At 39.1% G+C, this 25,004-nt stretch overlaps 1 protein-coding gene across 4 annotated transcripts; it reads right to left on the reverse strand.

Annotated features, from left to right (window-relative positions):
- On the reverse strand, nt 1-23,992 carry LOC108707981 (interleukin-5 receptor subunit alpha). 4 transcript variants are annotated; one of them, XM_041581741.1, is made up of 12 exons: nt 23,837-23,992; nt 14,906-14,982; nt 13,827-13,913; nt 11,816-11,975; nt 9,897-10,017; nt 9,152-9,269; nt 6,932-7,110; nt 5,197-5,336; nt 3,822-3,966; nt 1,418-1,517; nt 915-993; nt 1-660 (listed from the first exon to the last, which is right to left on the reverse strand). In XM_041581741.1, the coding sequence occupies exons 3-12, from the start codon at nt 13,901-13,903 to the stop codon at nt 580-582; spliced, it is 1,200 nt and encodes a 399-aa protein (XP_041437675.1). In that variant the 5' UTR covers nt 13,904-13,913; nt 14,906-14,982; nt 23,837-23,992; the 3' UTR covers nt 1-579. The 4 variants fall into 4 exon arrangements, with proteins under 4 accessions (XP_041437675.1, XP_041437674.1, XP_041437673.1 ...); XM_041581740.1 differs by having other exon boundaries at nt 11,816-11,973; nt 13,822-13,913; nt 14,906-14,978; nt 23,837-23,991; XM_041581739.1 differs by having other exon boundaries at nt 11,816-11,973; nt 13,822-13,913; nt 23,837-23,991.
- Between the last annotated feature and the right edge of the window lie 1,012 nt (nt 23,993-25,004).

Below are 25,004 nucleotides of genomic sequence, written 5' to 3' on the forward strand. Positions count from 1 at the left end.
TCAGGAAGCATGCACATTTAATGCCTGTAAAGTGTTACTTCTGCGCATAGGGTGAGATTGGACTTTCCAATATGATAATGTTGACCCTTCATTAAATGAAGCTGAAAAAGTGAAGGTTTGGGAGAGGCCATCACAGTCTCCTCCTGACCACATCAACACAGAGCGACTTTGGAGATGCAGTTCATTAGATCCTAAAATGATTAGCACAAAAGCATATTAAATTAAGCCATATCTCTTGAGGCATATTTGTCCATCTCATTTTGTCACCGTTAAGTGAATAAAGCCCTATAGCTGGCAGGCAGATGTTATAGGATATATTAGATGTTCTTCTTTCCATCGATTTTGCTAGTTTTCCAAACATATTACATCCGGTTCCTCACTTTCCAGTATTGGAATCATCTGCTTACACTTAAGGTTTTCATTGTCCTGAGGGAAATAATATGTCATTATTTTATCTTCGTTATTTTTCTTGAGGCATATTTGTCCATCTCATTTTGTCACCGTTAAGTGAATAAAGCCCAATAGCTGGCAGGCAGATGTTATAGGATATATTAGATGTTCTTCTTTCCATCGATTTTGCTAGTTTTCCAAACATATTACATCCGGTTCCTCACTTTCCAGTATTGGAATCATCTGCTTACACTTAAGGTTTTCATTGTCCTGAGGGAAATAATATGTCATTATTTTATCTTCGTTATTTTTCTTTAAATAATGTAAGTTTCTTATCTCAGTATCATAAAGCTTATATTCAATTTTTACTCTCACGATAGTTCCCCGTTAAATTGTTGTGCATTAACCCAAAAGTATTGATAGAACAAAAACATTAGATCATTTAACAGTTTCTTCTGCTGTTTTTAGTCCTTTTTGATATACGATACCTTTTAGCAAATATTAGGGCAGAAAATTAAAATTACCAATTCTTTTTCTTGATTGGTAGGTTTCAAGGAGTATTTCCTTGGGTGTGGAATTGCTGGAAATAATAATTTGCAACTCCTGAAAAAGACAGACAGTTTGTTGGGTTATTGAGTATCATTCCATATATACAGATAAGGAGCCTCAGATCATGTGCCTTGCAGTACAAGAGTACAGTTGTTTGCCCATAAGTGCAATTTACACCCCACCCATTTATAAAACTCAGATTTTCAACAATTCTGTCCAATATTGTGGGAAGAGTTTTGGGATTCCCCTTACCTGTTTCATCTCCTGTGCACAAAGCAAGGTCTGTACAGAACTCATTGGCTGAGATGGGAGAGGAAGACTTTGACTGGCCCAAAACCTAACCCAACAGAACCTCACTAATGCTCTTAACTCATTAAATTAGCCAAAAATACCTTTTTTTTTTAAACTATGTATCAATTTTTTTTTAAAAAAAGGGATAAAAATGTGCAGCATATTTATTTAATAAAAAGATCCTTACCTCATACACAGTAAAAGAAGAACCAGACAAGCTATTATGACAGCTGCTGCTATAGCTGTGTAGGTTATGATATTGATTGCTGAGGAGGGTGGTACAGGTCCTTAGAGAAAATCAGCTTTGTATTAATTTTAACAAAAAGTTAAATCTTTGTTTTGCTTTTAATCAACAGTAAGGACCGTAAATTGACTGGACAAAAGGCTTTGCCATAACCAGTTTGCTGTGCTTGGCTGCTAACTAGGCTAAGAGGCCTATTTACTCAAATTCAGATTTTCTGTTTTTCACAAATAATATTTTTCTTTAAAAATTAAAGTTTTAAAAAAACCTCCAAATGTTTCAATATTTATTGTGTAAAAACCACAAAAATGCAAATAAAAAACTTCAAGTAAAAGCAGTTGAGGTCCCATGGAAGTCAATGGGATCAGCTCCGGACCTTTTGTATTTTTTTTCCGCCATTCAGGCTTTTAGAGGCTTATCGGATTTTTTCGCTAGTAATTATCTGAAAAACTCAAATTGGGAGAGGTTTTAGAGATATTCTTATTCTCTTCTGCATTTTTTAACATTTCTACGTTTCATATTTAAATTTAACTTTTAGCATGATGTAGAGACAATTTGCAATTGGTTCTCATTTTTTATTAGTTGTGTTTTTTTTTAGTCATTTAGCTTTTTATTCAGCAACTCTAGTTTGAAATGTCAGCAATCTGGTTGCTAGGGTCCAAATTATCCTTACAACCATGCATTGATTTGAATAAGAGAAGGGATATGAATAGGAGAGGCCTGAATAGAAAGATGAGTAATAAAAAGTAGCAATAACAATAAATATGTAGCCTTACAGAGCATTTGTTTTTTAAATGGGGTTAGTGGCCCCCATTTGAAAGCTGGAAAGATAGAAAAAAAAGGCAAATAAAAAAACTAGAAAAAAGAAAAAAGAAAGAAGGCCTATTGAAAAGTTGCTTAGAATTAGCCATTCTTTACCATACTAAAAGTTAACTTAAAGGTGAACCACCTCTTTAAAGGAGAATTCAACCGCCTAGGCACAAAAATCCCTCCCATGCGTAGGTCCCCCTTCCCCCCGGCCTACCTCCCCCCCAGGGCAAATGCCCCTAACTTGTTACTTACCCCCTTCTAGGTCCTCTCCAGCGGAGTTCACGGCAGCCATCTTCTCCCGAGCACTCTTCTTCCTGAGGTCATCGGCATTTGGTGGCGTATGCGCAGTAGGAGGCATTTGCCGGTTCAGATCTACTGCACATGCGCCGAAAGTCACGAAGTTTCCGAAAAAGAAATCGTAACATTGTGACTTTCAGACGCATGCGCAGCTGGAGGCATTTGCCAGTACGGAGCTACTGCGCCCGAAAGTCACGAAGTTTCCGATTTCTTTTTCCGAAACTTTTTTTGTGCCTAGGGGATTGAATTCTCCTTTAATAACTAACAACTCATTCGTGATTTTAGATAAATACAATTTAATTATGGTTTCAAAACTATCTGATAGCACTAAAATTTTATAAATGGGCCTCTTGATATCAGAATTCTGTCCCATCGTCTGGGATGAGCTACAGAAGGCGGGGTGGAAATTTCCCCTGAATATCTCCAGAAAATGACAGCTAGAATGCCAGTAACCCTTGAATTGCTCCACATGGTTGACGAATAGAAAAGGTATATGTAATAAAAACTATGTTAAGACACAGTTAATTTATTGGCTATAATTTCTGATCAATGTATTGCTACCTTGGTGAATAAAAGTATCTATTTCTATAAAAACATGAACATTTGTGGGTGATTCCACACATTAGAACGTTAGTGTATTGGTTGGAGAATTACTCAAGGCATGATGTGGTGGATTATCATTAACATTTAATTTTTATTCTGTGCAATAATCACACAGTCGTGACATCATAACGTATCACAGGATCAGTAGAAACGTTATGGAACTATTGAACTATTAAATAAAGGGGCAATGGAGAAAAAGGAGAAATATTTGATTTAGAGTATGGTAAAGTCACTCTCTAGAACCCATTTGAGTTTTGTGCTATTTCTTCATAGCACAAAAGGGATGGCTTACTGGAATCTCGGGGGTGGATTCCTTAGGAATCTGGATGGGGTAAGGGTTGGCTGGGATGACTTAAAAGAACCCTAGTTGGGTCATGCTGCCCCAGCATTTGTGTCCTTGGAAAATATTTGTAAGATTGTATATTTGTATTTCTCTATTTTAGTATAGTGAGCTGTGCCTTTGAGTATCAATATAATGGAACATGTAAAAATATAATTTATATAAATTTACAAAATTGCCAGTTATGTTTATATTACACATACCAAATTCACCTGCTTAGGCATCTGGAGTATCTTTGGAGGGAATTCTGGGGAGAATAATATTTATAGGGTTTCTCAGTGAACATAAGCTAGCTCTTACCACATTTGAGTTCCTCGCTCCATTCACCCCAGTTAGTATCCATGTAACATGTATCTTTTCCTCTAGCTCTCATACGCAAAGGACATTCTTCTTGAAAGCTAGATATATCTTTTTTATATGTATATTTAGCATCAATATCAGGTTCCTAAATTAAAAAGAAAAAAAGTTGTATGTCTTAAATGAATTCATGGATGACTGTGAATGATCACTGGGTCACAGGCCAGAGTGAGTGCAGCAAATATTCTCTGGAAGTTGCTGCTGTTCTGAAGTGCCATGAAGAACCCTTACTAAGAACTCTGATGTCAGTACAGGTATGGGATCTGTTAACTGGAAACCCATTATCCAGAAAGCTCCGAATTACAGAAAGGCTGTCTCCCATAGACTCCATGTTATCCAAATAATCCAAATGTTTTTTTAAAAAAAATCCTTTTTCTCTGTAATAATAAAACAGTAGCTTGTACTTGATCCAAACCAAGATATAATTAATCCTTATTGGAAGTAAAACCAGCCTATTGGGTTTATTTAATGTTTACATGTTTTTCTAGTAAACTTAAGGTATGAAGATCCAAATTAATGAAAGATGCGTTATCCGGAAATCCCCAGGTCCAAAGCTTTCTGGATAACAGATACCTGTATAAAAGTGTGCGTGAAAGTACAAAGTGAAAAGACACTCACATGCTCAGTGGGTTCTGAGCAGCTGTTGAGAAGATAAGTTTAGGGGTCGTCGTGCATTATCAAGTAGAAAATAAAGTTGGTCTGTAATATAAGCTGATGCTACAGGGCTGATTATTAAATTCTGATGCTAGTTGCACTGGTTTCTGTGCTGCGATGTAGTAATTAGCTGTATTAAATACTAATCAGCATTATATTGTGACATTTCTATTCTATGTGTACTGTATATTGTGAGTGAGTCCCTAAGCTCAGTAAGTGACAGCAGCACAGAGCATGTGCAGTGAATCAGCAGAAAAGAAGATGGGGAGCTACTGGGGCATCTTTGGAGACATAGATCTTTACTGCTAAAGGGCTGTGGTTGCTTTGGGCTGGAACAGAAACCCAAAACATAATGTACTACGTTTCTTTAGTTAAGCTTTAGTTCTCCTTTAACGTGCACACCAATCCTACAAATTAAGAACTTAAACCAGAGGCTGTACTGAACATGAGAAATGATGGGCGAATTTATTCGTCAGGCGCGAATTCGCGGTGACTTTGCGCGATTCGCTGCCAGCGAATAAAATCATGAAACGCCAGCGAAAATTCGCGGCGTCAAAAAAAAATTTCCGGAAAAACGGACGCCGGCGCCGTTTCACGAATTCGCCCATCACTGAACATGAGGGAACCAGACCGTTGCTCTGTCTCTCTTTACATGTATACTTACTATATTTCCACGCGAGTCTTGCATTTGGTATTTAAAGCAATGGTTTGCAGCTGTATAAAAAGTCTTAGGCTGTGACCAGTAGAATTCGACCTCATTTTTTGTAAATATCAAACTAATATTCGTTGGCGGTTGGAAAACTTCTGCAATGAAAGGAATTAATTTTTCACAGTTTCTAAAGTAAATCAGAATTCAGTGTGAATTTTTCTGTAGGAATGCAAAGAGAACGGCATTTGATTCGGAATTGAGCAATCTAAATGAAAGTATTTTAGCAAAAACAAGCATAATACGCTACATGGCCAAAAATGTTTAAGTAAAAGTATCTGGACACACTGGGGGTCATTTATTAAAACTGGGCAAATTTGCCCATGGGCAGTAAGCCATGGCAACCAATCAGATTGCTGCATTCGTTGTTCTACTTGCAGCTGGCTTTAAAGAGCTAATCACTGATTGGTTGCTATAGGTAACTGCCCATAGGCAAATTTGCTCAGAGTTGATAAATGAGCCCCAGTGTCTAAAATGACATGACCTCCAGATCATGTGAACTATTCATAAGGAACATTATCGTCATCATTTGTTTATATAGCGCCAGCAAGTTACACTGCATTTTCCAGCCATTTCAATTAAGCAGGAGTCTTGCAATCATTTAATTAACAAGGATCAAAGTGCCCTGTTCACAAGAGCTTACAATCTAAATCACAAGAGAACAATTCAAACATAAGAATGTTGATGATGTTGGCGATTCTCGATAAGTTGACTTCTGAAATCAGTGCCTTAAATATGCTTCCCTACACAGGTAGGTTTTTAGGGAGCGTTTGAAAGTTTTGTAGAGGAGGGGGCAGAAGTGATATGTTGTGGCATAAGAGAAGTCTTGCAAATGGCAATGGGATGAAATAATTAGAGGAAAAGCGAAGATGAGGATCAGAAGCAAAATGATGGTTGGGCGAACGAGTGTTAAAATGAGTTGTGAGTATTTTTACTTTGATTTGAGAGGAAATTGGGAGTCAGCTAAGGGACTTGCATAGGGGTTACAGAACAATGAATACTGGTGGCAATGAACTGCAGTATCATAAAAATATTTTTACTAAGAAGTTGCTGAACATAACGTCCAACACGGGGAGGTACATTTATCAAAGGTCGAATTTCGAATTCATTTATGCTTTTTAAATTCGAATATACTCGAAAATCGATTGGGAGTTTATTTAATTTAAAAATCGAATATCTAAAATATGCACGAATTTTACTGGCTTGAAAACTCGAATCGAATTCGACTAAACTCGATTCGAGTTTTTTCTCCAAAAAAACTTAAATGTCAGGAAGGCTACTAACATGCCCAAATTGGTCCCTGGACTTCTCCCATTGACTTATATGTGAACTCGGCAGGTTTAAGGTGGCGACTAGTCAAATTGGAGTTCTTAAAGGACCAGAGTATGATAAATTTTGAAATTCGAATTAAGTTTGAATAATTCACAATTCGAATTTCCGAGTTTTGACCATAAAAAGTATTCGAATATTCAAATCGACCCTTAATAAATCTGCCCCCTAGACCACTGCAAGTCCCTATAATCTGAGTTTGCCTCCTTCATGGGATTTATCATTCTTATGCAATCCGATCAAGATCATCCAGTGATTGAATACTCCTTGTCACATGTGGTTAACTTTAGTCTCTCCACCAAAATATAATTTCCAGTTACAATAAAGGGCAGTTACCACTGCCCTGATATATTGTAAATTTTACCTTTGGACAACGGCTCAAAGCGTTTGGCATATATTTGTATGTCTTTTTTATTGTTCCCCTCCAATAAAATGGTGGACATTTCAGCCTCATTAATTTTCAAATCAGGAATTTCACACTTTCCAGTTCTTCTTTGTTGATCATTCTCGTAATGTTGGCACTGTAGCTCTGAGTTATTTTGTCTGCAACGAGAATCTATATTAATTAGCTTTAATCGTGGAACAACTGGTATGAGTGGCATAGCCAGAATCAGGCAGAAGGAAGGTGGCTGGGCAAGATCAAGAACGTGAGAAGAACAGAGTGAAAATTGACTCTGACCCCTTTTTTTCCAAACCTGACCCAAATTAAATAACAAAGCAGTATATATCCATTTATCCTATATGGTGTATTTCTTACAAGCATACTGTAATAACAAGTGAGTGCAGGCTAAGATACTATTAAACTGAAAAGTATATACATTTATAAATTGCACATTTGAGTACCAGACAGATGTTGGATTTACCTGAAGCACACCCTGCAGAGTATAACAGACTTAGTGATAGAATGTTGAACCAACCTGCTAAACTCAGCAATGCAAAGTTGTAAGAAAGTTGTAAGGAAAAGAAAATTGTAAGAAAGATGTTTCACACTGGCTTGGGGCATTTTACAATGACTATACATTTTTGCAGTGGTTAAAGGTGTTGTTCCCCTTTAAATTAACTTTCAGTATAATTTAAAAAAAAAAACATATTCTGAGACCATTTGCAAGTGGTTTTCACTTTTTATTAATCTTTTTATTCAGCAGCTTGCAATTTCAGCAATCTGGTTGCTAGGGTCCAAATTACTATAGCAACCATCCACAGATTTAATTAAGAGACTGGAATATAAATAGGATAGGTTCTGAATAGAAAGATGAATAATACAAAGTAGCAATAACTATATTTTTATAGCCTTAAATGTGGTCAGAGGCCCCATGTGAAAGCTAGAAGAGTTAGAAGAAGAAGGCAAAAAAACAAAAACAAAGTTCAATTAAAAAGTTGCTTAAAATTAGCCATTCTATAACATACCCTGTACTAAAAGTTAAAGGGGATCTATCGTAAAAACGAAAAATGTATATATGCTTTATTTTATGATGGAAATAAGACACTTTGTAAATATAGTCAATTGAAAGTTCTGTACCGTTTGAGGGGCAAATTCACTAAAGCGCGAAGCGGCTAACGCTAGCACAGATTCGCCAGCGTGACGTCATTTCGTTACTTCGCTGATTTACTAACGGGCGCTGGTGTAAATTCGCTAGCAAAGTGGACCTACTCTAGCGCTACTTTGCACCCTTACGCCAGGCAAAGTTGCACTATGGCGAAGGGACGTAACTACGCTAATTCACTAACTTGCACATTTTACTGAACATTAACTCTTGCGCCAGACTTGCCTACGCCACCTCAGACCAGGCGAAGTGTAATAGAATAGATAGGGATTGCTTCAAAAAAAGTTGACATTTTTTCCCAAAAAACGCTGGCATCTTTTCCTTTTATAAGGGTGATAGGCTGAAATTTTTTTTGGGGTACCCTCTTCCCCCCTACATTTCCTAACATATGGCACATAAACTATACAGTGGGCACATGTATAGGGCAAAATAACAACTCTTTTATTTTATGAAGCTTTCCCAGGCTTGTGTAGTGTAATGTATTTGCTGCTACATCTAAGTCCATTGTACTTTAACTTCGCGCCGTATGCAAATTAGGCATCGCTAGCGTAACTTCGCTTTGCTTGATGAATTAACGCTAGTGCAACTTCTCTACCGTTCGCCTCCCTGAGTGCAACTTTGCATTCTAGTGAATTTGCCTAGCGCTGTCGAAACTACGCCTGGCAAAGTGCGGCGAAGTGCAGCAAAGCTGTCGCTGGCGCAACTTCGGATCTTAGTGAATTTACACCGTAGAGTAGGGAAACTCAAATGCAGTGAGGCATGGAATCCAGCAGAACAACTAAAGTTAACACTATAACACAGATATATTATGGACAGACCTCTTATTTAATGAAGTCCAGAACCTAAACATTCTGGTTAATAGATCTCACACCTGTGTATGCATGACCAGTGGCCACATCAGACATTCTTATCTCTCTGCTCCCAGCCTTTATATCCATATTCATCTACTCTCCTTATTCCCTGTTTGCCTCCTGTTATAGAATGCCAGAACCAACCTGGAGCTGTGTAACTGATTGGGGGCCACATATTTGTATACTTACATTAACAGGAGTGTGTAATTTGTGTCATCTGGTGCATTTTTGCCAAAATTCCAATAGCATCTCATTGAAGTAACATATAATTCACAGGTAGCATTGCTTGCTGCTGTTTCTTCCATCCCTAAAGTAATTATATATTTAATTAGAGTTTTGGAAACCTTTATAGTTAGCATTCAATAATTTCAATAATATTTCATTGTTCTACTTGCAGCTGATTGAATGAACATAATTATTGATTGGCTGCCATGGGTTTATAAGAATTGGATAAAGAGTCTGAATGTGTTTTGCTATACTAGATACCATGCACATTATGTCCTCTTTCTAGTGGCACCTGTCCATAACCAGTAGGTAGCCCCACAAGGCAATAAATACATTTTACTCAAAGATTTAAGGAACATCTAATACAGATTTAGTTCTCAGTGCTACAAATGACCACACCATGTTCTACAGACACATAGATCCATCTTCCAAACAAGTTCCACATGTTCTGCCCCATATATAGCTTTTTCTACCATTTGCCATGTTCACCTTTCCTTAGCTTTTCTGTAATCTCCTTCTCTTTTGTCTTTCTCTCTCACCCCATTCCCTTCAACCCATTTCAAAAAGCTTCTATCAAGTATGCATATGATTCACATAATCAGTTTGAACCCTATTTGCAAATTAAGCAGCCCCGATGTACTCTGAAGATCTTATAATATATAAAACATGTACCATCTCCAAAAATTGTGATGTGGAATTGTTTGCTTACCTTCAGGTATGACCACAATCTCTCTTGTAAAATGTGTAGTTTTTTCATTGATCTGTATGTCTACTTTAAGTGTGACATGTGTTTGGAGTTCCAGCTTTGTCTCTCCAGCAGAGCACTTTACCTATAAAAAAAAAAAGGTGACATTGTATAAATGTCATTTTTTACATGAAAACTAAATCACAAAAAAAGTGAAGAAAGTCTGTATGATTTAGATAAAATGGTGTAGGGCTAAGTTTATCTGTTATGCTTTTGCCATAAAGCTCACTTCACCTTACCTCTCAAAAATATAGTAAGTAGCCTATTTCTGTGCAACGTATACCTCCTGGTCATTTCTCATTAGCCAGTGATTCAGAACAACACAATGATCACATCTTGTAGTAAATAGGTTTAGACTCATTTGAGTGTGTAGCTACTGAATATTGTCTTCTAAATTCTACCATTCAGGGAAAACAGTATGCCTTTCATCCCAAATAAATTCACCGCTTTATTGGACAGTAAATATTGTAATCAGGGTGGTGTGGATTCTACTTTCTGTTGACAACAGTGTAGTCAGTCCTTCCTGATGCCACGAATGTTGGGAGGAATGAAAAATATGTAAAGACTGCTGTAAAAATCTGTAATTGCATATTTTTTAGCACACATTTATTTTTATATTTTATTATGGCTCCCTAAACTGTTTCACAAGGTTAATTTAAGTCGGACTCATTAGCATTATCACTTACCCACACCAAAACTTAAGCCAATGTCTCACAGCACTTGCATAGTGGTATTATGTGAAATAATGACAAAGTTGTATATTGAGAAAGAAGTTATACTGGGTTTCAACATTATCAGCCAGTTGGGAAAAAATGCTATTTTAAATATATTATCAGTGTTTTCATGGATGAGAATGTTATAATGGAATTCATTGGCCACAATAATATTTGCAAGGTATGCAATCTATTATCAGAAATGCTTGGGACCCCGATTTTTTTTAGATTATCATGTAAATCGGATCACCGTATCTAAAGTCTGCTTAAAATCTTTCATACATTAAATAGACCCAATAGGATTGTTTTGCCACCAATATTAGTTCATGCAGCTTAGTTACTATCAAGTGCAAGGGACTGTTTTATTATTATTAAAGAGAAAAAGGATATCATTTAAAAAAAATTGCAATTATTTGCTCAAAATGGGCTCTGTCGGAGATGGCCTTTCTGAGCAGTCTGGATATCAGGCCAGATCAGATATTAATATTGTCCGTGACAATTGTGGGTCTGAACACCAGGGGAGTGTTTTGTAGCTGTTGGTTACCTCCTATTGCACTGGAGGAAAGTCGTGGCTACAAAATCTAACAAAAATCTAACAAATCCCTTGGTCAGATATATAGATGATTTCTCCTATTGTGGGGGTAATAAGAACATGATAAATCTTTATTAGCTGCATACATAATGGAGGGTGATATGTTTTAAGATGATTAGAAACTAATGTTTTACTACCTCTGTAATGTATGTTTATGTTATGTGGTGGATTTGATTCCGTTGCACATGCAAGTAGTTGTCTCCTTTATAGATCCAAGACTGTAATTGTATTATTACTTAGTAGTGAAGGCTCACACTCCCTGTATGCTTTTTATCAAGACTTTTGCAGAAAGTAGCAGGATAGATTTTATCTGGAAAATATCAAACTATGCTGAAGGAAATTTTCTCCAGTATCTGTGCTATGCACTAAAATAGTGATAGTGCAAGAGTTTATTTATACCTTTAGAGCAATCTACCTGATTTTTCCCTTGTATTAATTTTTTGCCATAATTCACCAACCTGGCTTAGGTCTGGTTTAACCTTGGTAGGATTTACTGTAATTATGTTCCGTTCTATAAATTGTTCCCATCTTTTCAACACGTGGATTGATGCAAGAAAAGCTGTATCACCATACTTTACCTCCTGCAAAGGCGTAAAATTTTTCTCATGGGGAGCTTTTACTGATATCCAAAATTCAGTGATATTTGATAATTCCTTTAGAGCATTGCAATCCCAGGATAACTGCAAACTTCTGTTTAGGATTTGTAATGTGAGATTTGCCGGGTGAGGAAGCAGATCTAGACGTGAAACACTTATTGTTAGTTCTTTTTTCTCCATACACCTTGATTGGACAAGACAGTGTATAAACAATGCAGCAGTTCTCGACAGTTCACTGGAGATAGAGAGACCTCAGTGAGCCTATATGGAGTAGAAGTGGCTACATTTTCATTTTAGGCAGAATTACTGCAGTACCAAGGTGCCACATATGCCATTATGATTGAAATCAGTCAAACTGGCCAACCAAGTCTGGGCATGTATCTTCAGCTCTCTTTGTTCATAGACTTACACGTTCAAACAACCCCATTGAATACACCAAAGAATACATCTTTGCATGTAAGCAGAAGTGGGGGTGTCTTAGGTAAGCAAAGAATGTATCAGTTTGCTATTATTAAAAGGGTGGTTAAGTTAACTTTTAGTACGTTCTAAGCAACCTTTCAATCGGTCTTCATTATTTATTAATTTTTTATAGTTTCTTAAGACTCTTTCCAACTTTTAAATGGGGGTCACTGGCTGTTAGCAGAGAGCTGATCTGAACTGAATGTGCAGCTTCTCTGTAAGCGAGGACGGACACACCAACTTCTGTGGGAACAGTAACTAACAGTGGCGGAACTACCGGGGGAGCAGGGGGTGCGAGCAGGCCAGGGCCGCACCCCCTCAGGCCCCCCTGGCAGCCTACGCGCCACTAAAATGCGGGTTGAAAAATTGCGTACGGAGGGGGGCGGGGGCCCGGCTGCGCGTCACGCACCAGGGCCCGCCCCCCTCTAGTTACGTTTCTGGTAACTAACATGCACTGGAACAATCTCTGTCTGTTGTTTTCCAACACTGACTCCATCTAAAAAATAAATGCTCTGTAAGGCTACAAATGTATTGTTATTGCTGCTTTTGGTTACACATCTTTCTATTCAGGCCCACTCCTATTCCTATTCCAAAATTTTATTCAACTAAATGCCAGGCTGCTTGGGTAATTTGGACCCAAGCAACCAGAAATTGCAAAAAGAGAGCTGCTGAATAAAAAAGATAAATAATTCAAAAACCACAAATAATTAATTATGAATTTTCTTGGAATATCATTCTCTACATCATACTAAAAGTTAATTTAAAGGTGAACAACCCCTTTAATGCAAATACATGACCGATGAAAGTTTTTCTAGCATTTCGCAAAAATGATCCACCAACCACCACTTTATTCTTGAAACAATTCCCTCAATACTCTGAGGTTTTAACTGTTTTAATTGTGCTGCACTATTTGCTATTATGCACTAGAGAGCAACATGGGAAGGTCTTATAAGATTACTTGAAATTAAAGTGATAAATACTTATAAGAACTGTGTTGTGGAACTAGTACTCTCTATCTAAGAAAAAGTGTTAACACTGAACCAACAGTTTGTTGTAATCACTAGGTGGTACATAAAAGTTTGAAAAAATGTCTTCCTTTAATATCCAGTTGTTTTTTGGAGTTACCCTTTCATCCTCAATATCTGGGACTCCATACCATCCACTTATCCCCATCGAGACCTGCTAGGTTAGTCTGGAAGCAAAATGGGATGCTCCTTAGTAGTAAAAAAACAATGGGAAGGTGCTGCCAGAATGTAGCCTTCCATGTGAACATAGTGGTTCCCATGCTTTCAAAGTAGGTTTGTACAAAATCTACTTTTTCTAAATTTAATTGAATACAGAACCTTTCATGAAGGATTAAACTCCTGAAATGCCCCCCTTCATTTTCCTATTCAAATTAGCATAACTCAGGGGAAAAAGAACAGAAGTTTACATAAGGCTAGGACTTGAATTGATTTTAGATTTTTGTGTGCATTTTGTTTTACTAGCACTGGTAAGTTATTGAGATCAGAGCTACTTTAATGCCTTACCTTTCTTATGTACAAATGAAAGATGCAGAGGAAGCTGTACAATAATCATCCATATAACAGAGGTCGCATATTTGACATCCATTGTTCTTTCTCTGCAAAACAAATATTGTTTATGTGGGCTGAAAACATTAGGGGCCGAATTAGCCAGAATTGGCCAGATTAGATAGATGTATCTAAAATTGTAATATGCAAATTAAGGTTCAGATTCAGTGTTATATTTGGGCAAATTTTAGTTTGGGATTTGGCCATATTTCTTTGTGATTGTGAAGGCTTTCTTCTTTTATGGGGATTCATTAGATCTGGGGAGGACAAAATTCAGTCTAAAAGCGTGGTTTTAGAAGTGGCCCACGATAACAATACATCACTGGATGCATGTATTTTTAGACAGCATTCATTTGTAAATGGATTATTGGTTCCACTTTTTTTGGTGCTGCTGCTATCTTACAGTCATTGAGTCATCTCCCGACCTGCCACTAACCATTCAGATCAAAGTCTCACCATTCCAACCAAATAAAGTAGTTAAAGAACAGATCAGCCGATGTTCTGCCCCTGGCAGCAATCGTACGATAGACAAAGCTAGTGACAGTCTCCCACTGAAAATCGTACGATCGGCAATACACGCAGAAGCACTGTGAGGCTTCAAATGTATTGTTGTTTTAACTTGTTATTAATTATCTTTTTATTTAGACCCTCTTCTATTCATCTTCCAGTTTCTCAATCACTTTCTGGTTGCTAGGGCAAATTGGACCCTGGCGACCAGATAGCTGCTGGAATTCCAAAATGGGGAGCTGATTAACAAAAAGCTAAATAATTGTCAATTGCCAGTTGTTTTAGAGTATCCCTTTCATTTAAAATGTGAACTACCCTTTAGAGGTGCTAATAGGAAACTGAAAGTTAGTTGGCAATTAAAACCTCATATTAAATATGGGGGTAATTCTTATTTCAAACAATCAGCTGCTGTAGTCTATTAATGTCTCAACAGCCTGCAGAAGCACGTTTTCAGCCTTGTCACTTACAAACCATTTAAAGCTCTTCAATCAATTAAGGAAATAAAACATCAACAGGTAATAGATTTCTCTTTTACCTTTAGAAGTTAAGGATCAGCAGACAATTTTCATGGGCTAGGACGGTTGGTATCTTCAGATCGGTAAAGAACTCTGCCTTTGAGAAAGTGACAAGAGATTTTATCATTTTATTATAAATTTGACAGGAGAGCCCCTCCCCTTAAAGCTTCCTCTTTTTAATAATGAAGAACTTGACTTTCTCTTTGCAGTCTTGTTTAATTTCCTAGAATATTCTGAAAGAGCAGAATTACCGTAAAATTAAATGTCATTATATTATTTATTGGTCTTCCCGACTCCATGAGCACATGTAGTTACCAGATTTCAAAATATTTCATAATATACAGACACTTACCTCCATATGTAATAATAGGCACTAAGTTTGCCCAGGAACAGTAACCCATAGCAACCAATAAGATCTTTGCTTTTAGACAGATGACCAGTAAATGCTACCTGCTGATTGGTTGCTCCTGGGCAAACTTAGTGGTGTATTTTTATCAAAGAGTGAAGTTAGAGATCGCCACAGTCCTCTAGAGTGAAATTCCGCCATTTTCCATGGGATTTTTCATACAGTATTTATCAATGGGTGAAAGTGCATTCTTTGATAAATATACGGCTTTTAAAATCCCATAGAAATGAATGGAGAGTGGCGGACTGTGGCGATCTCTAACTTCACTCTTTGAAAAATACACCCAAGGGACTTTAATTACATAACTCCAGAGGAAAAAGGGGCCTCATTTAGTATATGCAGGTGTAAAAATGCCTAAAGCCCATGTGTAACCACTTGCCCTTAGTTTGAGTGCATCCTTGCTCCCATTATTGTGCTGGAGCACAAGGCACAGTGTGGTACTCATGTAGGTGTGAGCCCTATGAAATAGGAGGGGGGATGCGTTAGACCAGGGGTCCCCAACCTTTTTCACCCGTGAGCAACATTCTGATGTAAAAAGAGGTGGTGCCAAATAAGGGTTGTGATTGCCCCTATGTCGACTTGCAGCCTACAGGAGACTCTGTTTGGCAGTACATCTCAAGTCAAGTCAAGTCAAGTGGATTTTATTGTCATTTCAGCAATATACAGTAAATAAAGTACATAGTAGAAACCAAATGACGTTCCTCCAGAACCCCCCGGTGCTATACAACAACTCGTACACGGTCATGCTGGGCAAAGTGAACATTTCAGTTCCTTATGAATATATTCAGTTCAGTCCTTGGGAGTTGAGATACCCGATGGCTTGTGGAAATAGACTGTTTTGCATTCTGGAAGTCAGCGCTCGAAAACTGCGGTATCTTTTACAGGATGGCAAGAGGGTAAAGATATCATGTGCAGTGTGGGTGCTATCCCTGACAATGCTGGTAGCCTTCTGGAGACAGCGGGTGTGGTAAATATACATAATGGCAGGAAGCGAAACCCCAATGATATTTTCCGCTGTCCTCACCACCTGCTGAAGGATCTTGCGATCTGATACAGAGCAGTTTCCATACCAGGTAGTGATGCAGCTGCATAAAATGCTTTCAATAGACCCTCTGTAGAAGATAGTGAGAATGGGTGGTGGAAGGTGGGCTTTTTTCAGCTTTCACTGAAAGTAGAGACACTGTTGTGCTTTCTTCACTATAGAGCTGGTGTTAAGGGACCAGGAGAGGTTCTCTGCCAGATGTACAGATATTCATAGACAGATTATTGACTTTGCCCCAGTCCGTTAGCCATTTCACCTCTTGTCTATATGCTGACTCATTGTTCTTGCTGATGAGACCTACTACGGTTGTATCATCAGCGAACTTGATGATGTGATTGGAGCCATGACTTGCCACACAGTCATGAGTCAGCAGTGTGAACAGCAGTGGACTAAGCACACAACCTTGGGGAGCTCCCGTGCCCAGTGTGATGGTACTGGAGGTGTTTTTTTCCCATTCGGACTACCTGAGGTCTCTTGGTCAGGAAGTCCGGGATCCAGTTGCAGATAGAGATGTTCAGGCCCAGCATGCTCAGCTTAACATTCAAGTGCTGAGGAATGATTGTATTGAATGCTGAGCTGAAGTCTATGAACAGCATACGTACATATGTGTCTTTCTTGTCTAGGTGGCTAAGTGACAAGTGCAGGGTAGTGGCAATGGCATCGTCCGTTGAGCGATTGGAACGGTTGGCGAATTGCAGTGGATCCAGAGATGGCGAGAGCAGGCCTTTGATGTGTCTCATGACCAGCCTCTCAAAGCACTTTATTATGGTGGATGTTAGTGCGATAGGACGATAGTCATTTAGGCAGGACACGTGGGACTTCTTTGGCACAGGAATGATGATGGACTCCTTTATGCACCTCGGAACAACAGCGGTGCTCAGGGAGATGTTGAAGATGTTGGTGAGAACATCTGCCAGCTGGTCTGCACATTCTCTAAGCACTCTTCCAGGGATATTGTCTCGTCCAGAAGCCTTATGTGGGTTGACTCTGCGGAGAGTGTTCCACACATCAAACTTGATTAGACATAGCACCTGGTCGTTGTGTGGGGGTATGGTCTTTGACACCTTTGTGTTGTTCATTTTGTTGAACCAGGCGTAAAATTTATCAAGCATATCTGGAAGGGAGGCATCATCATCACAGACTGGTGTTGTCATCCTGTAGTTGGTGATAGCTTGAACGCCTTGCCACATGCGCCTGGTGTTCCCGCTGTCTTGAAATTGGCTATGTATCCTATGACTAAATGCACGTTTGGCTGCCTTGATGGCCTTTGTTTTTTATACAACTAAAACTTGCCTCCAAACCAGGAATTCAAAAATAAGCACCTGCTTTGAGGCCACTGAGAGCAACATCCAAGGGGTTGGGGAGCAACTTGTTGCTCACAAGCTAATGGTTGGGGATCACTGCTTTAGACCCTTACATTGGTGTGTGGAGGAAGAGAGCTAAACTACACCACTCAGCTGCTCAAACAGAGGTTTTTGACCAGCTAATAAATGTCTATTTGGGGAAACAGAGAAAGCCAGAACTCATGTAGTACCTAGGTACAGTTATGGGACCTGTAATACAGAATGCGTGGGGTTTTCCTGTTAACTCGTATTTCTGTTATTTGGATCTCCATACAGTTAGCATGCTATAAAATCATTTAAACGTTAATTAAACCCATTCAGATTGTTTTGCCTCCAATAAGGATTAATTATATCTTAGTTGGGATCAAGTACAAGCTACTTTTATAATTACAGAGAAAAAGGAAATCATATTTAAATATCTGAATTATTTGATTAAAATGAAGTCTATGGGAGATTGACTTCCCATAATTCTGAGCTTTTTTGGACAATGGGTTTCCGGATAATGGATCCCATATCTGTATCAGTATGAGGTAGTATGGTCAAACAAATATCCAATGACAGAGCATATCTCCCTGAGACCACCTTGGAGATAAACTTGGCAGGATCCAAATTCACCTCTGTGATACCCATTAGCGGACCCTGCTCAACTTCAGTGGAACCTCTTGGAAACACCTCTAACCTGAATCTTTGTTTACTGTGATACCGACACTAACAAAACCTAGGAGAGACACCAACAATACTACATTGGAGCTCATTATTGCACTTTGTAACTGACCTGCCTATCTTATACTATTACAGTAAGTACTATCTTATAACTTCATTCTCAAGTTCCACTCCTTTACTAAGGGTTCAACTCCCGTATGGCACTCATTTTCTATTGGGGCCTTGTCCTAAGCTCCCCAGCACCATCCACCCAGTACAGAAGATGGAGGCCGAAGAGGAAGAGCCAAAATGCTTCCTCTCACTATATCAAACCTTAAAGGAAGCAGTCGTGAGCCAATAGGGGAACACTCTTCCACTCAGGTACTGTATCTAGGTTACAGGACCAGGACTTAGACAATAGAGTGAAAATCACACTAGAGGGGGATGGACCAGAACTAGGGTTGCCACCTGGCTGGTATTTTACCAGCCTGGTAGGTAAAAAGTATGCTTGATGCCAATGTTATTAACAGGGAAAAACGGAAAGAATATAGGAATGCCTGTATTTTTTTCCAGAAAAGGTGGCAGCCCTAACCAGAGCCAGTAAGGGCTTTAACCCTGGGGGGAGGGGGTAATTTATCAAAGGCTGAGTTTTAGAGGTTTTTTATTCCTTGTATAAACTCACAGCTCAAATGTTTTGTGAAATTTACTCAAATGGGAAGAACTTGAATCAGTGAATTCGGAGTGAAAAACTGGAATACTCGAATCAATCAACGGTTTGGCAAAAAAAAAAAACGTGAATTGCTCGAATTAATCAGGTTTTCGAGTGAAAGCTGCCAAAAAAAACACCAAACATCATGAAGGCTACAAACATCTTCAAATGGTTCAAAGGACCTCTGCCATTGACTTCTACATGACCTTGACAGGTTTTAGCTGAAGTATTTTTGGAGTTGAGCAGCTTCAGGGTGTAGGGCCCTATAGGGATACAGGCCCTATAGAGTTAATCTTTTCACCATTTCCTTGGGTTATTGGGTAGAATCCCTGTTACAAAATAACCTTTACAGTGATAGGCTGAGAGATTTGATGACAATGCTCTGACTCACTCCTATATAGTGTGTGCAGGGAGTGGCCTCTTCCTCTTTTGCCTCTGGATGTGATTCCAGCTGGATGTGCTCAGGGGGACTGAGTGCAATAGGCCCAGAAGAAGTCATGTGTCCAAGTCGGGGACCAGGTAACCCCGTGAATGAGGAATAGTTACACTAGGGCAGACTTGTCATAGTCTCTCTAGGAGAGAAAGGCAGAGAGGTGAGAGAGAAAGAGCAGCTGAAGCTCCAACAAGGATTTGCAGTAAGGGAGTAGCTTCCCAGAGGCTCTGTGTGTTGCCTCCAGTCAGGGACCTCAGTGAAGAGGGACTGTAGGGTAGAAGCTGCTTTCCTAACAACTTCCAGGAGGGAAAGGTTGTACTGCAATTGCCTGTGTACTCTCTGTGTGAGCCTGCCTTTGATCTGTGTGAACTCTCCATATGCTGTTTCCCTCAACTCCTGCGTGAGTACTGAAACCTGTGGTCATTTGCTCATTTTGGCATAATAAACCGTTCCTGATTGTTAAGAACCTCCTGGCGCCCAAGTTGTTTTTGTGTGCACAGTAGCCTGGGGGGATGTAGTTGCACTACACCATAGAGGGAACCAGGTCCGGACTGAGAATCAAAATAGGTCCTGCCAGTTCAGGTACACAGAGGCCCAATCGGCCCACACCAGCCCACTAAATACTGACTTTCTATGGCACCTTATAGCAGCCCCTCTGGCATTTGCCAGAACCCACAGTTTGCCAGTCCGGGCCTGGAGGGAACACTTCCACTTAGCGAAGGCCCTGCCCTCGGTGTAAGTCGCGTGTAACCCATGCGCTAGTGTTCTAGCTGGTGAATTAACCCCAGGTGGCCCAAATAGGTGTTACAAGGGTATAATACATTTTGAAAAATGTGAGTTTTTTTTAAAACCTGAAACATTTTAGTTTTTTTAAAAAAAAATATATATATATACCCTCGAAACCTCGATTTTTGGGTTAAAACAACTTGACTTTTAATAAATAGCCCCCTAGTTGTCCCTAGCAAAAAAGTATGAACATGCAGAATATGCACATAGTAGAGATCCATGCTCTCAGATGCAAGTTTTGGCTTGCACCTCACCATGAAAGAAAGTATACACAACACCAACAGCCCAACTGTAGCTTCGTTTTTTTTGTCAGCCCCAAATAAATTATAATAAATTGTCAGGTGTTTGGCCCAAGGACTGGATGGACAGATGTCTCACAAGGGGCTATACACAGCATGGTCACCTTTCTATTATTCAGATCACTTGGGAGCACAGTTCAGCTCCATACACTTACTATTCAGCATTACACCATACACTGGGCACTATTGTGTATATTCTCTGTGTCTCTGTGTGAATTTCCTATGTTCTCTGTTTTTTTCTCACATTCTAACATACAGACTTGGTCAAGTCTTGTGTTAATACAATATGAAAATACATATTGTAGTAAGCTTTGTTTATGCACACTCTTTTGGCATTCTGCTAAGCAGTCATTTGACACGAACACTTAAATGTAAAAAAAATTAAACTACAATTCCAGACTAAGTTAATTACTCACAAAGGAAATGTTGTATTACTTACCTTAAATAAATACAGCTCTTCCCTAAGACTCTTTGGTAATATAATTGTGAAATAGTTGCTTCCTTATATTTCTTACTTCAAACACAGCACAGATGTGAGTTTTTTTTCTATAAATAAATATACAGTAAAATCCCTACCCACTCTCCATGTGTAATGTGGAAGTTAACTATGAAGTGTTTTGCGCAGGGTCCTAACCATAACTTCAGGTATCATTTATATAAAATATGCATCTAATCTTTACAATAATGTCTCTGCAATAGATTGTGGACTTGGGCTATTTCCTAAAGATTTCATGGCATCGAAAACATTCGCCACATTTTCATTCATCTTAATAAGTTGGTAAGGGGGTGAACCAGATGAAAGTGTGATATGTAAAAATGTTATTATTTTGTGAGTGACAAAAATGTGTTTGATTTTAAAATGTTTGTGTGTTTAAAATTGTTGAATGTAATTTGTGTGAATCGCCACTAAAATCTAGTTTAGTTGTAATTTCTTCCCCAGACACAAGAGGCCACTATAGAGCACAGAAGGGCTATAAACGGAGGTGCCCCGCCCAAGGTGAGCAGTCTTGATGGGAGGGCGTGACAGAAGAACATCAGCTGATCGGTGAGTGAAGACATCTTTGATAGATAGGAAAAGCTAGAATAGGAAAGATCCTAAGTAAAGCAAGCACTAGGTGCACAAGATAGTGAGGATAGTCAGCAAGGGCAGCTGTTGCCCCATCAAGGAGGAAAGTGGAATTAGTTTCCTACAGGCACTCCGTAAGTAAGGGAATCAGTGGTAGTAGGACAAGGTAGGAAGAACACCTGAGTCTCTGGACAGGAATTGGATGGAAAAGGGTCCTAACCTGGATACAGGTATCGGGCCATTATTGGAGAGTGGGTGGATACGGGTGGAGCATATATCGGACCACTAGTCGGTTAGGTGTGATCCAAGATCCTAGTCAGGTGTGCCTACTCTGCAGTGATTCCTTGAAGTAATTGTACTGGAATTGTTTTGAACAAGTGTGTGCTGGAGTGATTGTTGAGTGTCCTGGTGTTCATATTCCAAATAAATATCTCCTGTTTAATTTTTACATCAAGTCTTGTGTGGTGAGTAAAAATTGGGTTAAGTTCCCATATACAATCTGGAAGCCCCTCCCACAGGTATAACCAGATTTCTCAAAAAAAATTCCTAGGTTTTACCAGTCAATGAAGCAATTATCAGGAACTGTATCAACACGCAGAACTACCGGGGGTTTGGCACTTGTGTCGATGAGAATCCATGCATCTGGAGGGGGCTGGTTCTCTGCCTATAGCTGATTCCCTGCGCTGCTAGTTCTATTATTGCATGTGCTCCTTGCGCTTCTATATACTGTACAGTAGGTGTGCCTGCCTTCTACCTCAGAGCCAGGCAGCAGATTTAGGGCTTCCACATCAGCCTGTGTCAATTGCCACAGTGCAGTCCTGCCATAAAAATTGACCCGCACTTCACTCTCACACTGAAATGATAACTGGATTTGCAGCACGGTCACATCTGATTTGTGTTGAAGTGTCAGTGCTGCAACTGCATCAATATTGATGCACTGGCTGCAGTTGCGTCTGGATCATTTTCCCCTGGTAAAAGCAGGCATACAGGGATCATGAAAAAAAACATAAATGTTGAACTGGCTGAATATGCTCAAAAATGCTATTGAAATCTTTGCACTGCCCAAACGACTTTACATATTTAGAACAATCTAAAGTCAGCAAATATTTAGAACTATTTAAAATCAGCAAATGTTCAATGGCATTATTTCTACAAGCATCAACATTCAAAGGGGATTAGTGATTCCTAATGTGGTGAGATACTCACCAGGGCAGTTATACTACACCAAGTAGCAGCTTGGCACATACCAGTTGGGGAAGAGCATTGGCTAAACATGACACTGAAGCAAGTAAATAAACTATTTTCATAATAATATACTTTTCTAGTAGTATGTACCATTGGGTAATCATAAATAGAAAATTGCCTTTTTAAAAAATAAGGGCCGCCCCCCTGGGATTGTACGATTCACAGTGCACACAAACAAACCAAACAAACTATACTTCTTAGGTCACACGAGCCAATTAACAGACTGAGTTGTGTCTTTTGCTTCAACACTTCTTCCTGTTACAGTTAAAGCTGCAGTATTTCTGGTCAGGTGATCTCTGAGGCAGCACACAGACCATCACAAAATAGTGGTTCAAGGCAAGAGATGTAAAAGAACAATATTTACTTAAATATATATTCCAGTTTGATAAGATTCTTTTATATGCCACTTAATATGGCATATATCTGTTGCTTAAATATTCATTTTGGGGGTATAGTTTTCCTTTAAGATGGTAGCAACGGTGAGCCCCAGACACCCCAGTCCCACACTTGTGTTTTTATCATCTCAATTATTGCTTATTCTTTGTCTCTGAGTTGATAACACTGCAGGTCCCCCTACCTGATACTGCTTACATTGTATCATTTCTGAGCCTTGGGCTCCCGCTTACTAAAGCGAAGTAAAAATATTCGTACAATATATAGACAGAATTGTCCCCAAATATGTTATCGTCGGTTTATTAACGTGCGTTGAATTAAACTAACGCTACGTACACATTAATGCCGGGTTTACTAAACAGCGAACTGTGCAATAGACAAAATTAACGCCAGAATATTCGCAACATTTTACAGTGTCCTATGTAGTGGCGGTAAAGTATTTTTTTCGCCAGAAAATTCTCAAGGGGACAGGAAATATCTTTTTTTACCCATCATTCCTTCCTGTTTTTGTTGTCATTGCTGACAGGTGAGAGAAAAGTGACTGGAGAAGAGAGAGAAGTGAAAAGATGTTTTGGTTTTTTACTTACAGTTTTAAACTTTCTAGCTATAGACAATTTCCAACCATCAGTATCAAGGGTGATAGGAATCATTGTTCAAGTTTTTCAAGAATTCTCAAGCAGATGTTAACAGCTATAGTTAAGCACTCCATCAAATTTATAACCTTTCCAACAACTACTGAGCAGTGACAGGAAGTAAAGTCTGTTGTTTATAACCTTGGAGGAATGCCTAACTGCCTTATAATGGTTACACCTCCTTGTGCTACAGAGGAACAGTTTCGACACTGCCCTGAATGTGCAGGTAGTTTGTGACTCACATCAGCTAATATTAAGCATCAACTCTGACTTATCTGGGAGTTGCCATGATACCTATATTCTCCGCCAGTCAGCAGTTTTTGACTGGTTTCAGCTTGGTCTAATGCCAGAGGGCTGGTTGGTTGGTAAGTCAGAAACTGCCTTTATTTTTTCTCTATAGTTGTTGAATTAGTTTTCTTTTTTTTATGACTCTTTTCAGCTTACAAATGGGGGTCACTGACCCCATCTAAAAAACAAATGCTGTGTAAGGCTAAAACGTGTTGTTCTTGCTACTTTTTATTACTCATCTTTCTATTCAGATCCTCTCCTATTCATATTACAGTCTTAAACGGCAGATAAGCTGGTGAATTAGTCTAACGGATTCCTCCCAGCAAATCTGCCTTATGTATGGCCACTGTGTTGGTGCACTGTACTCAGGGCCGCTATCAGGGGGGGACAGGTGGGACAAGTGTCCCTGGCCCGGGCATGAAGGATGCTGCACTTTTGAAAGAGCCAGGCCCCCCTTCTGAGCGCCGAACATTTACGGCCATTTTTGAATCCGAACAGACGAAATTGCGAAAGTGCCAAACAGCCGAACTCCCGAAGCCACGAGAAGACCCGTAGCCATGAAAGGAGGCGAAGTTGAAGTCCTGAAGCCATGAGTTCAATTCTACTGAACACCAATTTTTGTTTTTTTTTTAATCCCCATGCCACGAATGTATTATTTTAATATTCTATAGGCCCCTGCCACAATGTTTTTTTTAAAAATGTTTTTTAGTACCCCAATTTTTTTTAACTTGTAAGGGGGGCCCTGGCGCCAAAGTTTTTTTTTAAAAAAAAAATTAGGGGCCCCAATTTTTTTTAACTCGTAAGGGGGGCCCTGGCACCAATGTTTTTTTAAAAA

This window comes from Xenopus laevis, chromosome 2L, assembly GCF_017654675.1.
Source record: "Xenopus laevis strain J_2021 chromosome 2L, Xenopus_laevis_v10.1, whole genome shotgun sequence".
Taxonomy (NCBI): Eukaryota; Metazoa; Chordata; class Amphibia; order Anura; family Pipidae; genus Xenopus; species Xenopus laevis.

Excerpts from the sequence above, each read along its gene's own strand:
- LOC108707981 (XM_041581740.1), bottom strand. The coding sequence starts at position 13,903 with ATGGATGTCAAATATGCGACCTCTGTTATATGGATGATTATTGTACAG. Across the intron at positions 3,967-5,196 it reads AAGACTCGCGTGGAAATATA|GAACCTGATATTGATGCTAA; the intron begins GTAAGTATACAT and ends TTTTTAATTTAG. Across the intron at positions 994-1,417 it reads CTTCTTTTACTGTGTATGAG|GAGTTGCAAATTATTATTTC; the intron begins GTAAGGATCTTT and ends TGTCTTTTTCAG.